This window comes from Lemur catta, chromosome 1, assembly GCF_020740605.2.
Source record: "Lemur catta isolate mLemCat1 chromosome 1, mLemCat1.pri, whole genome shotgun sequence".
In the NCBI taxonomy this organism is placed as follows: domain Eukaryota; kingdom Metazoa; phylum Chordata; class Mammalia; order Primates; family Lemuridae; genus Lemur; species Lemur catta.
The window spans coordinates 216865537-216880798 of NC_059128.1; the positions used below are offsets into that span (position 1 = coordinate 216865537).

The 15262-nt window shown below is 39.7% G+C and overlaps 1 protein-coding gene across 2 annotated transcripts in view; it reads right to left on the bottom strand.

Annotated features, from left to right (window-relative positions):
- The window catches only part of ATP13A4 (ATPase 13A4), a 147450-nt gene extending 144326 nt beyond the window's left edge, over positions 1-3124 (bottom strand). For both annotated transcript variants that reach the window (XM_045539949.1, XM_045539948.1), the window contains exon 1: positions 2722-3124. In XM_045539949.1, coding sequence (XP_045395905.1) covers positions 2722-2784 — 63 coding nt within the window. In that variant the 5' untranslated portion in view covers positions 2785-3124. The remainder of the gene's footprint in view (positions 1-2721) is intronic.
- Between the last annotated feature and the right edge of the window lie 12138 nt (positions 3125-15262).

Genomic DNA, 15262 nt, shown 5'->3' on the forward strand with positions numbered 1-15262 from the left:
TACAGATGTGAAAACTGAGGCTGGAGCAGGCTCAGGGTGGCTAGCCCAAGCCTAGTGAGAGCCAGGCCTCTGGTCTGGTCATAGTGCTCTCGGCGCGTCTCCTCTTTGAAGCCTTTTTGAGGTAGTCATCAGAGTGAACCTTCTCTGGAGGTCACTTTTTCCTCCTTTCCTTCCTTGTTCTTTCAAAAAAATTCATTCTTCTTTTAACTCCTGTCTTAACGCTGCACTTAGAAATATTACTTTCAGGTCATCTAGATTTGCTCTTTAGTTCCTGTTTTTTTGGGTGCTTTGCTTGTTTGTTTTGTTTTTTTACCATAGAATGGAAAATAATCCCGGGCATCTTCAGGCCTGAGAATAATCCTGTTATTTACTTGAGGGCTAAACCCTAGAATGTTGTTTTGTCCTGAAATTTGAAGACATTTCTATAATTAGAAGGACTACTTCTGCAAAGGTCAAACTCAGGGTACATTATAAAGCAAGAAACTATAAACACTTTGGTGTGACACATTTCTAGAGAATTTGAACTTTCTAAAAGGGATTAATACGGAAGTCAGGAGAGACAAGCTTATTTAGGAAACACAAATCATATATAACAGAACAAATCCTTGGGAGTCTAAGATCAGATATTCTCCTTAGCTGTGTTTCACTAAGGGAAGAAATGTGCTCTTCTGTTAAACGTACAATGTCCTTGGGAAGAACTGAAAAAGGTATCAGTAGGCTATGTTCAGGTCCAGAGATGCAAGAGCTATCTCCTTAAACTAACCTATGTGGGGCTTCAGCTCCTGAACACACTGGCTGATGCAGCCTTACGCAAATCTTTGTACATCAATTTCCTCATCTTTAAAGTGGGGGTCGTAGCGCCTACCTCACCGATTGTGGTGAAAACTAAATTAGCTTGTGGCCAAGAAAATACTTCATATACTAAAAATCACTATAAAAATATGTGGAATAACATATAAGATATCTTGTTAATTTTTGAAGTGAATTGCTCCGAGTGAGGGAGAGAGGAGTGAGTTAAAAAGGAATGTCATGTCAGACCCAGCCACAGGCAGGTGGCCAGGTTTCTCCAGGCAGTACAGGATGAAGAGCTCAAGAGTGCATACTAATCGCTGCACCTCTGCTGAGACTACTGGCCAAATGACTCCTCACCAGAAAACACAATGTCCTTTCCCATATCAAAGGCCTTCTCCTAACTGGGCTTTCAGCTGCCTGCAAAACTGGCTTGACACTCTGATGCATTTGATGGTGCTGTTATGAAGAGGCACTATTAACAAAATTGCTTTGTTGAAATCTGTAGGCTGGGGAAGAGGGAGCAGTTTCCCTAAACTATGTACGTCTTCTAGAAAATAAATGATTCTTATTGACACTTGAAAGACAAATTGTCAAAGAGCAGAAAAGAATTTACAGGAAAAAAGTGAATGTGTTTCTAAATAAATGAGAGAGGAAAAAAAAATTCAGAGGAAGGAACCCCTGCCTCTGGAGAAGTATTCAAGATAAGGATAAAAATGTCAATGTTATATCAGGAGTAATGGAATATTTGCTCCCTAAAGAAAACGCTTTGGAGAAACATGGATGCTATCCAACATAGACCCAGAAAGTCATTTCTAGTGACATTCATGTAGGACCTGAAGGCAATTGTCATTTGGCAGTCAAACCTTAAAAAAGTAACGATATAGTTAAGAATGCCATCTGAATTAATGTGCCTTTTATTTCTTCAAAATTTTTCCAGCTTTGATAGCAGAGGGGATCTACTATTGAAGGTCCAAAAAATGTTGTTGCTATAGGAACAGGTAAGCAGATTAGACTTGAAAGACCAGTTCAAGAACAAAGAATTTAATAGTCAAGGCTAAAGCAATTAACCAGGAAAACATTTTAAATAAATATCTTTTGGGTTTGTTATTTATATATTAATTCCAGGAAGATGAAATGCCATTATAGAATGAGAGCATCACATTTTAACATTTTAATTACATCATTACTGACATAAAAGACTATGCTTACAGAATTAACAGAAAGACCTTATTAAACAGAAGTACACATTTCTCTCTTTTGATTACATTGTAATTCAGAAATACTATTTTAAAGTCAGCAAGAGCCTAAGAGTCATCTTTGATTTTCCTACAGTTTTCAAGAGAGGAACACATCTAAAATAAAGAAGACAATGAACCACTGAAAGTTTTCTGTAACCAATCTCTCTAACTGGGAAGCTACAAAAGTAAAATTCTAGAAGTAAATAGAAATGTGTGCAGACTGATAATTGTTAATATTTTATGTCTTCCCTGTCCAAGAGTCTCGATGAACAAGACAAGTGGAAAGGGAAGAAGGTCAGAGCCCCAGCTACACTCCTGCTCCACTACTGATCTGCTTCTCGTATCAGGGAATACACTGCTCCTCACATTCAGGGGTTGCTGAAATTATTAGAAGTTTTGAACAGAACTTGCTATACCAATGAGATCAAAAACGAATCATAAAGTGGCATTGTGCTTCTCTCCCCTTCTGATTTATATTTAAAAAGAAAACATTCTTGATAAAAATGAATACAGTATTTTCATTCTAGCAAATTTCTGCTGTCAGAGGTTACATTTATGGGAGGTAGAGATTTCTCAGACATTACCTTTTCTAACAAAGTACCAGAGTCAAACTTGCAGAGAGGTGTGTTAGTGTCAGTGTCGCAGGCTGGGGAGTGGGAATGGGAAGAGGGGAATGTAGCTAGAATCTTACCATCTCGTTCTCTTCTCCTTCATTGAGCAAAGCGTGCTGGCCCTTCTCAAAGTGGTCCCCCATGAAAAAGTTATCCCACTTCTCCTCTCTGACCTTCTTGAGCAGACACTTCCAGGACGAACTTGAACTCTCTGAGCCACTGCTGCTCCCCAGCTGACTAAAAGAGTTAATGATCCTCCAGGTTAAAATTCCTTCTTGAGCACACACCTTCTCTCAGCAAATGACAATACTTGGCAAACAAAACTCCTCCCACAAGTCACCCTCTGCTAGGAGGAATTTCTGGCTGCTCCTTGCTTATTGCATTCTCTCTCGGAGCAGCCGTCTAAAAGGAGGCTGCTCCCATGCCGATCTTTTTGTGCCCAACTTCCAAGGAAAGAACTCATTGCCCGCCCAGTGCCTGCCAGCAGCAGACATCTGACTGCAAATCCAACAGGACAATACAAAGTTGGCAGGACGCTTCTCAGGAGTGGGGAGCGGGTGCAAGAACTCCCACGTCACAGCTTTATTCACAGGGGCTAAGGAATTGGAGTGAACAGAAGCCAACAGAGCCGCGGATTTTATTTGATTAATCAAAGTCTCAGTCCATAGGTTCTTAATAGTAATCTCATTCATTTTGCTTACAAAAGGTACAAATTATCACTAATCCCCTTCAAAAGGAATTTAAAATCACATTCCCTTATGTGTGCAAAAACATTTTACTTAATGTGTATGTGGAATTAAGTTTGCTTTTTTGAAAAAACACGTTGAAAAAGAACAAAGATATAAAACTATTCTATGTAGTCTCCTTTCACTAAAATATTGGTGGTTCAAATCTTAAGACGTGTAAAAATAAAACATTCAAGTGGCTATATGGCAAGACTCATTTTTTTATTTATTAAGACATTATTCAATAAACATTGTTTGAGTGCCGGGACTACACAAGTAAATCAAGTCATATTTGCTACCCTCTGTTGATGTAGGAATTCAAACATGCAAACAAGTATGATAGAAGGTGGTTTATTATTGTGAGAGCTGGAACAGAAGTCTAAGATGCTGTCCAAAGTCCCGATGTGGTGTAGAGGAACACACTCCTGCCTTGGCATTGGGGGAAAAAGAAACCTGGATTCCAGCTGCTCGTCTGCACTGACCTTGCTGTGTGATCATTTAACCTATAGGAACATCTGGTAACATCTGGCAGGACTGTCGAGAGAATGGAATGAAATACCTGTGAAAGCACATTATATAGCACCAATCAAGTGCTGCTGATATTATTAAACTGAATGTCCAACTTCACAACAGGTGGCAGAATATAGTGGTTCAAGTGGTTCCCCCAGTGCCAAGGCAGGAGTGTGTTCCTCTACACCACATCGGAACTTTGGACAGCATCTTAGACTTCTGTTCCAGTTCTCACAATAATAAGCCACCTTCTATCATGTGCCCTGAATTTGGAAGGTCTGGGGTCAAATTTGGACTTTACTAAGTGGTGGTTATGCCACATCGGGATGTGACAAATTACACAAAACTCCACAAGCCTCTATTTTCTCCCATGTAAAACAAAGATGATGAGAATAAAGCCTACCTCCTAAAACTATTTTTTGAGGAATAATGCCTGGGAAATCATAGGAATTCAATAAAGCATAGTTATTTTTACCTTTACTATGTCCATTCTGCCTCCTTTGAGCTACATTGGCATGGATATCCCCAACCTAACACAAGTAACCCTAACAAGACCAAGACCAAAGTGTGTGTATATGCGTGTGTGTGCTGTGTTTGTAAAATCTTGAGCAAATGGCAGAGTGTAAGATAAACATTAAAAAAGTAAGCTAAGCAAACCCATTGTAATATTAGTTACAAAATATATATGCATATATGTAGTTCTCTTGGTTTCAAAATATTATTAGCACAATTTAACCAAATAAATAAAAATAAAATTACCATTTTTATCACAAGGTCAAAATACAAGGAATATGGGGTTTCTTTTTGGGGTGATGAAAATGTTCTGGAATTAGTGGCTTCACAACTTTGTGAATATACTAAGATACACTGAATTGTATACTTTAAAAGGGTGAATTTCATGGAATGTGTATTAGATCTCAATAAAAAATTATACCTCAAAAAAACTATTGAAACTTTTACTAAGTAGCAGTAATTTAAATATTTAGCAGAGTAGAAAATAAAACAAGAAGATTTCAAACTTCATCTCAACTGATGGGGGTTGAGGGGTGTTAATATGTGGAGTGACAAAACTATACCAGCACTGGTGGGCCGGTGAGAGAGGAACATTTCATTCTCCTGCTTATAATGGTGATACTTGCATGGTTTCGGTCTTGCTGGGTTCCTGAGTATATGAGGCAACTCACACACCATTATGAGGTTAAGATGAGTATGTAACTGATTAGGAGCTAGAGAAAAAACTGCACACAAACTTATTTCATCAAGTAAATCAAGTTATGCTGTTAACAATATTTTAGTCAAATTTGAACAGGAAAAATATGTAAGTCCCTAAGAACATTAAAAGCTTTCGTAAATACCAGTGTCCGTGGAAAATCATTTTCAACAACGTGGTCCAGTAGAACTGAAGACTCTGCAATAATGAAAGAGTTTCTCCAGGTCCTCAGGAGTTCTAATGGTAAAACAGCCAGGTTTTATCTGTGGCAGCATGACTTACTGGCACTGCTCACCCTCAAGTGGCACTGTTGGTCTACAAATGCGAGCGTATCCAGAAACGGGGCTAGATTCTGTGGGAGCGCAGAGAGTATTTCCTGAATACTTCCATATACGAGGCACCGTTCTAAGCATTTTACTCACACCCTTGCACACAAACCTTACAACAGCCTCTGTGGTCGGGGCTATTCTCGTTATCTCCATTTAGCAGATGAGGAAACACAGGTGCAGAAAATAAGTACTTTGCCTAAATTCAAACAATTAGTAAGTGACAGAATGAGTATTTGGACCCAGGCAAGATAGTTCTCCCAATCCACAATCCCAGTTACTAGACTAACACCTCTTTTAAGGGTTTATTTGGCACATTCAAAGTGCTCTGTGGAGTGTTGCATTTATTGACCAGGAAAGCCTCTTCATGGAGGAAGCGTTTGGAAAGGCCCTGCAAAGAGACAGAAAAGGCTACAATAGGTGGAGATGCTGGGGCCCAGACAGAGAGTGAGCTCACAGGGAAGAATGTCTGAAGCAAGAGATCCATCAGAGAGAGAGACACACGGCCTTGTGCAGAGTAAGTCTGTCACCTCCACTGATGCAGGGGGTGCAAGAAGGAGGAAGAGGGGAGCGAGATGTGGCAGGGAATACAGATCAAGGGGGGTCTTGAATGCCAGGCCTGAGTCTGGGCTTAATGCAATGAATGATGATAACATTGAAGGCAAGCTGAGCTCCATAAACATGCCTGTTTTTCCTGATCAGCCTGTTCTCTGATATAGGAATCATTGCATATGCAGATACTAAAGTGACTCAGTCTTTCTATGTAGTATTGTATGTATATAGACAGTTTCCTTGAACCCTCTAAGTTAAATCTTCTATTTCCCTCTGGAACATTGTTGGAAAAGTTATTCCTTAAATCAGTCTCTCTTTCCTTAATTTTGCCTGTTCAATACTTCTGTTCTATACTATGTGTGCCTCACAAGCTGATATGGCATAGTGAGAACAGTACATGTATGTTTGGTGTGGTCTAAATTCTAATCTTGACACTTTACTAACAGATTCCATTCATTCATCCATTTAGCATCCATTTGACTAACTTTAGTATGTGAAGACCTATAATTGATGAAGAACAGAGATTTAATAAATGATGCCCTGCAAGAGTTAAGTCTATTAGGAAGCAAGACTAATACTGAAATAGAAATTCCAAAACACGCTAATTACACAAGAGTGACAGAGGAACTTCAAGTAGGGAGTAAGTTCAGGAAGGCTTCACAAAGGTGGAGAGTTCTATGGCAGCCTAGACAAATGGAGACAGACAAGGAAGGCATTACTGACAAAGGAGATGACAGTAAAGGTACAGGGAGGGGCTTGCACACAAGCCCATTCTGGGGACTATGACTTATGCACATATATTGACGATAGAATTAAGAGGAATGTCCGAGAGGAAAAGTTGTTTCAGTCATTCTCCGATTCTCTCTCTGCACTCATTTCTTCTCAAACACTCTATTTCAAATACGAAAGGGAAAGGGGGAAAAAAACAGAACAAATAACTAGCTACCTCTTTGCTGACCTGGTATCTCAGCTTGCTTTTGTTTACTCCAGCAACGTATCTGGTCCTCTGAGCAGTTCTCAAATTTTTGAGTGTCTATCATAAATGTTAAATGGAAATAATGGCAGTACCGGTTTCTCCACCAGGACGGTGGGGATGCTGATGCTTCACTTGCCTAGCCCATTTAGATTGTGTGAAGATAAATGGCAATAATGTTTCATCATATATTAATTTCCGTCTTTCATCTGAGAACTCCACTGCATATTACAAACATTATTCCTTGCAACATCTCTGTGAAGTAGGGAGGTGAATAATATTATTGCCCCCATTTGAATGTTGTAGGCACTGAGTCATAAAGAGGTCACAAAGAGCTGTTCAAGGACACGTGTCCCTAGCATGGAGTGGAACCTGAAATGAGTGCAATATTTCTGCCCACTCATCATTGGCAATTAGCTGGCTCAAGCTTCCTCTTCAGTCCTCATTACAAATCTGATATTTGTAAAGTACTTGATACCTTCAGTTACAAAACTTTAAAGGTTTTACTGTTACTATTAATTATCCTAATCTGCACTAATATATAGTGTATGGACAATACAGTAGCAAGCAAAGATGTGATATCCCAAAGAGGAATTACCTGCCTCAAGGTAGTGGCATGAAGTTTAATTGAATTAATTAATGTTTGTAAAACATTTAGTAACCCTTGGATTAAAGGGTCCAATACAAGGATACAGAGCCTCCCCATTAATTACAGAAGAAAAGGGCAGGCTGATGGCTGTCTCTGCTCAGAAGAATTTCTCTCAACCATCCCACTCAGCACTGGATTCTGACCTTCTCTTAAGTGGCTTGGGGTGGTCTATTGTTCTACGTTCAGAATAGCCCTCCTTGCTTTCTGTTATTTCCAAAAATAAAAGCTAAAAACACCTCTCTGAAGGTAAGGCACCTCCCCTTCTGTGAAGCTCACTTGGCAACTGTTATGGCAATTCCAAGTCATTAAGGAAAATCTATAAAAACAAAAGCCAAAAGAGTCTCCAAGCAGAAACTTCATGACAGTATACTTAATTTTGAAGACTTTTAAAAAGAAAATCAGAATATACAAAACAACACATGTGAGGGTATAACTATTAAGAATCAGAGACTGTTACAACGAGATTGGGCCTTAGAAATGACTAGATTAGCCTCATCATCTCTCTGGTGAAGAAAAAGTTTCAGGAAAAGTATATAATGATTTGTCCAAGATCACAATCTATGAGAGCTTGACTCAAACCAAAGACTCAAGTCTTATACTTGTATGTACCTCATACAGCACCATACTGCTACTCACTTTTTGTAAAGGAATCAGAATAGTATGCTTTGAAATAGTCCATCTAGAATATTTAAAAGAGGATTTCATTTATGAAGTATTGATTTAAATAGAACATTTCTAGAATCCACCAATTGCATAACCCCATGGTCATATCACAGAATTAGGGCATATCTAATTACTTAGGAAGGATCCAGAGGGCTTGGGACATAGCATTGGACCCACCCACTGCAGTAAAAATCTGTGCTGATGATATTGGGTGCTAACAAAGGAAGTTGGATCTATCAGGCAGTTGAAGCTTACAACAATCTTTGCTTGCAGCTCAGAGAGCAGTTGGCCAAGGGGGAAGGAGAGGGAGCCCATAAGACAGAAGCAGAAATGTTTCCAATAAGCAGTTAGAGTCCAGGGATGGGGCAAGTGATACTCGCAAATCTGGGCAGGAAGCTGGCTCTAAAGGGTCTCTCTTCTAGTGGCCAAACTCCAATCAGAAACCTTGTGCCTGGGGCAGTGTTCCAATTCCAGGTGGCAGCCTGGCAAGAGAAAGGCAAATCTTTATTCCGAGGAAGGATCTGGGGCTCAAGGCAGGCTGCCAGGCAGGAACTTGGGAACAGTAGTACCCACAGGGGACCTTCAGCTTGGGCATGAGGCAAGAGCACAATTAGCAGAATCAGGGCACTGCCTCTGGTCAGACCGGCGGGGAATGTGGCTTGGTGCTGAGCTGTGGACAGCAAGGCTGGGCTGGACTTGGTACCCCTGATGTGGGCCTGGGATGACCCAGGAACTGGGCTGAGCCCCTCTGGGGAAAGTCAAGAGCAGGTCCCTGCTGCGTGTGAAGACAGGGGCAAGGTGGGGCCTCCACTGGGCCTCCTTGCTTACCATTCTTCTGAAAGTCCACCTAGGATGATTTATGCTGAGTACCTCTCTCATCAGCAAGTAAGATGCTCCACAGAAGGGAGGAGACTCTCAGGTGGATCAATCAATGACATTTTGAGAGAGAGAAGAGACTGAAATTAATGACTAATGAAGTTCAGAGCTTTTATTTGTGTATTACACATGTCTTTCAATGCCCTGAGCAAATTAGTAATGGGAGGTGTTATTTCCTAGTAGAAAAAAAGAAAGTACTAAAATGGAACAAATGCACCTGCTAGTCCTCATACCCTCCCCCAGTTGGTGTGGCATCACAAAAGGCTCTCTGAGGTTTTTTAGGTTTCCTCCAACCCCCCATCAACCCTGCCAAAGCACCTCAAATAAACAATCCAAATAAAATTGTGCTTAGCATACAAATGCAACTTTAAAATAAGTTCCCCAGCTTCCAACCTGACCCCTGTTCCTATGGAGGCTTTGGGGACTGTCACTGTCTTGGCACTCCCCTCCTTGGCACACCCATATGAAATACACAATAAGGATAATCCTCTATCCTATGGTATTGCTGTAAGGGCAAATAAGATAACGTATACATGCCCAGTTCAGTGTCAGACACATTATAAGAAAGTTTTCTCAAGGAAAAATTAGTAGTAGAATTTGAATAATTCTTGGAATTTTTTTTCTTCCCTAAAAAATATAAAATGAGGAAAAAGACCAAAAAAATGTATTAATCTTTTCAAATTAAGCACACCTGACTTACTAAAGGGTTGCTTGAAGAGTGTCAGCCTATCAGGACAAAAGCATTCAGAGAAGGCCTGGCTAACTCAGAGATCTTGCCACCCTGGCCTACACGTGCCTAGTTCTCCCTTGTTAGGGGCACAACCCATTAGGCCTGTATTCTGCCACCTGCAAGTCTGGTCACCACCTGTATGCCTTATGGCAAAAGCTGTATGGCGTTTGGCAAACTGAAGAATTATCCAAATATTCTGGCCAAAATCCCTACGCGAGGGTAAACAAGCCAAGAGAAATTCAACTATGTTCTGTGAAATGCATTTGCAGACACGCATGAAGGTGCTTATCTGAAGGAACAGGAGATTTAGGAAGCACAGATTGCTCATCTTTAAATATCTGACTGTTTATCACTTAAGGTGGGATTGACACTGATCTGGTGATCCCAGGGGACGAACTGGGATTAACAGGTGGAAACTGCTGCCTAAGGGTTAACAGGAAGGGCCTCCTTCAGTCATTTTTTACTGTAGTGATTGTTTCACAGATACACCATGATATATTTTACACTTTGTATATTTGCAGTTTATTTTATTTCAATTTAACTTCAATAAAGTAAAATAGAGTATGAGCTTTGATGTCAGATAGTTTGGGTCATAATTGTTTGCTATTACTTGTTTGCTTACTATCAGTGTGATCTAGAACAATTTCCTTAACCTCTAATAAATCTCCTAGAGTCAATATGAAATTATGATGCATGTAAAGTGCTTCTCATGGAGTCAATGCATGGCAAACATTTACTGTTATTATTGGATACTCTGGCTTCCGTGGAGTTCTTAATGTTGGAAGAGGTAGTTTAATATAAGGGTGCTAGATCTAGGAGAGGATAATTGGGGCCCTGAGTTTCTAGAACCTTTGAAAGGCCATTAAAGAGCACTGGAAAGAGAGGGAATCACAGCCAACCTCTGGCAGCCTCGCTGTCTAATTTAGGGCAATCCCAGCTGTCCAAATAAGAGAAAATAAGAGCCAAATAATCTTGACACTAGAAAGATCTTTAGAGATTGTCTGGTCTTATTCCCATCGAGTGGGAGTAAATCCCTCTCTATCCACGAGGTGTCCTAGCCTTCTTCTTCTACCCCCTCCAGGGTCCCTGCAGAGGGCTCCTCCCCATCCAGAACTCTCTGCTGGCTCTGGCAGCCAGGAGCTTACATACTAAACTCCATTCAGTGGTCAAGTATTTTGAAATGGGGTGGGAAACATGATCACTTCCTCTCTTGCTCTCCTGCTATGTGATGTTGAACAAGTCACTTCACTGCTCTGAGCCTCAGTTACCTAATCTGTATAATGGATCCAATATTATTTGTCCCACCTTTATGATATTCTAAAGCGTTCAGTCCTGTTCAGCACAGACTTAAATGCTCCATTAATGGTAGGTCATGAGACTGCCATCATGGGAAGTAACAGAGGTAAAATTGATACAGAATGGAGTGACCAAGTCCTCAACTCACAAACCTATGCAGTTGCTGAAAGGAGAAAGTCAAAGAGCTTTCTTTTTCCCTAAGTCATACAGATACATTTTAGACAGTTGTTCTCTGAAGGAGATATACCTGCCTTTAACCTCTTAGCCTACTCTTTTTGCTACTGCCCTAAATTCTAGTTTCACTTACTGAAATGTAGTAATTCAGTAATTACCCTTAATTTTGGATCTCCAGGCTTTTCTTTGCTTTGATCTTGTTAGCCCCTATGATAGAACACATGGTCTTCAGCTTATACCTTCCCCAGATTTGAGCCTCCCACATGTCTGGGCAGCAGCTGGCCTGCATCCACACTCAATGCACCCACAACCCACTGGGCCTGTATTCTGCCCTCCGTAATCCCTGACTACTCCTGAGCATGCAGCTCAGAACCTTCTTTGCTCGGGCCTCCCAGGCCCTGGAAGACGTTAGGTATCACAAGAGCCTTGTACCCCTTTCCCTCTATCTCTATAACATCACACACACACACACACACACACGAACACACATGCAAACACACACATGCACACACATACACACACGTGCATATACACATACTACCCCAGCACAAGCCCTCATCACACTTCCATTAGAACCAGTGGTAACAGCTGCCCCACCATTCCTTTCCTCTACTTCTCACTGCTTTCACTTATTCTTTGGAATGCCTGCTGCTAATTTGTTCAGTCCTTTTGGCCAAGGTCCCATCTCTGACCCCAGATGTCACTCACAAAGCCTACTGTTGGGGTTCACAATATTGTCAGTGATTATTATTAATAAAACAGTTGATGACATTTCTATGTTAAGAACATAAAGGAGTTTCCTGGAAGATTATTTGTTAATATTTATCAAATAGAATATATGTATAATAATCATATCTAACATGAATGTTTGCCATGTTCCAAGCACTGTTGTAAATTAACTCACCTTATTTTCCTGTTATCAACTCCATGAAGCAAGGTACTTTTATTATCACTTTATTTCACTTCTAGAAATTTTCCTAAGTGAATCATCTTAGATATAGTCAAATTGTATACAAAAATTTATCACATCATTGATCTAGCTGGATTATATCTATATGATAGAATATATGCAGCCATTAAATATCAAATTTTCAGAATATTTAATAATGTGAAAATGATAATCAAATATTTAGTGAAAAACAAGATATGCAAATTTTATATGCAACATGAGCCCAACTTTATCCATGGAAGCATAGACCATGAGTGAAAGAGAGAGAGAGAGAGAAATAGAGAAGAAATACAGCAAAATCCTAACAGTGAATATCTCTGAGTGGAAGAATTCCTTGCTGTATTCACTTGCCTCTGTCATCTGATTTGCCACGATAAACATACTATAACATTATAATCAGAAAAAGTAAATTAAAATATATATTTTTCTATAGTATAATTTCTTTAAGTTCTCCTTAATCACTACTAGAGCCCAAATCTCTTGCTTGTGCCCATTAGGAGCTTCACAATCTCTGATGAAGCCCATGAGCTACAAACTAATATTATTCCCAAAGACAAGGAGTCAGAAATGTAATGCAGTTTACTCTAATTATATAGAAAGTATCCAAATAAGAAACCTGTGGGCGTCCCTTGGTGGCAGGAAATTAATTGTTATTAAGGACCCACTGAACTGCCCTTAGAAGTGGAAAATAGCCTACTGTGTGTTAGCCTTTCTCTTTTCTGCCAGGATATTTTCTTCTTCCTGTAATTTTCATCTCAGTGATGTTCTCAATTTCTTTCCTCCTGACCAGCACCTGTCTCTCCCAAACCTAATTGGTCCTGGTTCCGTTTGAAGCCTGCCCAGAGGCTCCTCCAAACAGGCTCCCCTTCCTCTGATCTTGTGAGCCAGGGTAGAGCTGCCCATCTAAGATCCCAGGTCCATGGATGTGCTCTCGGTAAAACAGGGCCACCTGAAGCACCACCACTTTCCTTTGACTACCAAAGAACTTTGACAAATAACCTATTCCAGGAGGAAGGCTGCTTCTTTCTCTGGTAGTAAAAATTGAAAGGAAACACAAAATCTTTCATTCAAGTACAGACAATAATGGATACTCCTTCTCCACTTTAGCCATTATTTCTGGGCATATTGCAGTCCCCCTAAATCTGAACTGGAGGCCAAGCTCTACAACAGGCTAGGAGAGCTTGTGCAAGGTTGCTCATCTACAAAATAGGATGAATAACTTTACAGGACTGTTGAAAGAATAACAATTGTGCTTAAATGTGTACATAAGTATACATAAACTTAGCACCCAGATCTTTGTTTTTAGTACCATTCTCCAATCAAAGGAGCCCAGCCTCCTTGGAAAAATGATTGGCTCCAGGACTAGGGAAGCAAATATACAAGATAAGCCTGGAGCTTCCTTTAGTGCCAGAAAATAACAAAGTGCCAAAAAAAAATTAAAGAGGATATATCAAATATGCATAGGAGCAACTGGAAGAGCTCCCAATGGCTAAAGTTGTAACAATGTGAGCAAAAAAATAAAACAGCAATATTGTATAACCTAAAGTATAAAATAAATATCAGTGAATACTCATTGATATAAATAAATTATAGCATAAATAAATAAATGGGGGAGAAGAGACAAATTTCTCACGCAGAAGAATCCAAACTGTTTATGTAAACGCCACACACTTGCTAAGTGTGGGCTGCTCATAGTGATTTCCTTTCAAAGATTAGGATGTAGAAAGGAGGGGAAAGACAAACTTTGCAGTGGAAAAAATTGGCCAATACCACTCTAGCCGGGTGATCAAGGTCAACATCAACAGTAGCAAGCCGTGTTGAAAGTATGTAGCCTTTCAACATAATGAGATGTGAATGGCACCGTTACCTCTGTGATCTTCCTCCCAAAACCTCATAGTTTCAGTCTACTCATGAGGAAAACATTAGATCAATTCCCATAAGACCTGCTATAAAATACCTGATCCATACTCCTCAAAACTGTCAAGGTCATCAAAAACAAGCAGACTTTGAGACACTGTCATAGCCAAGAAGAACCTCAGGAGACAGGACAATTAAATGCAATGTGGTATCCTGGATGGGATCCTGAACCAGACAGAAAACATTAGGCTAAAACTAAGGAAATTGGACTAAACTACGAACTTCAGTTAATAACTGTAGCAATATTGGTTTATTGTGATAAATATACCATATTAATGTAAGATGTTAACAAGGAGGGAAGTTGGGTGTGGGGTATACAGGAACTCCCTAAATTAGCCTCACAATTTTTCTAGAAATCTAAAACTACTCTAAAATAAAAAGTTTATTTTAAAAAATTACACATAAAAATATGCTTTCTAAACCATAGAACATATGCCTGAACAATTGTTTCTTTATTCTCTCTTTTTTTGAGATTATTTATAGATTCTTTCTCTCTTAGGAAAAATATCATATATCTTAATTATCATCTGACCAATTTATTACATACTAATTATAAATGATATTATACTAGTAAGATTTCAATGCACTTTTGTTGAATTTTTAAAAATTTTGTCCTCCACAAATAGAAAGGGGAAAGTGCTAGGGTAATGGAAGGACAAAAAACTGGAGTGGAGGCCTAACACTGCCGCAGTCTTCACCTTTTTTCCTAACCCCACATAATAAAACTCAGCCGCTTAGCACATCCTAGTCTTGAGGGAAGCAGGGAGGCAGTGTCAGAGTGAGATTCACAGGCTTTGAATTCTCACAGACCAGTGCTGGCATCCCAGTTCTCTGCCACTTACCAGTGTATAGTCAGGGGAAATTATTTATCTCTATAAACTTCAGGGTCTTCCATATGGGACTAAAGGGTGATGATATATTCCCTCAGAATGGGTTGCTAACACTAAATGAGATACATATGTAGAATGCTTAGCACAGAGACTGCCATATATAAACTCTCAATAAATGGTAGCTATTATTATTAAAGGAGTACAAAATTTGGCCAGACATGGTTGCAAAAACAAAGTATAA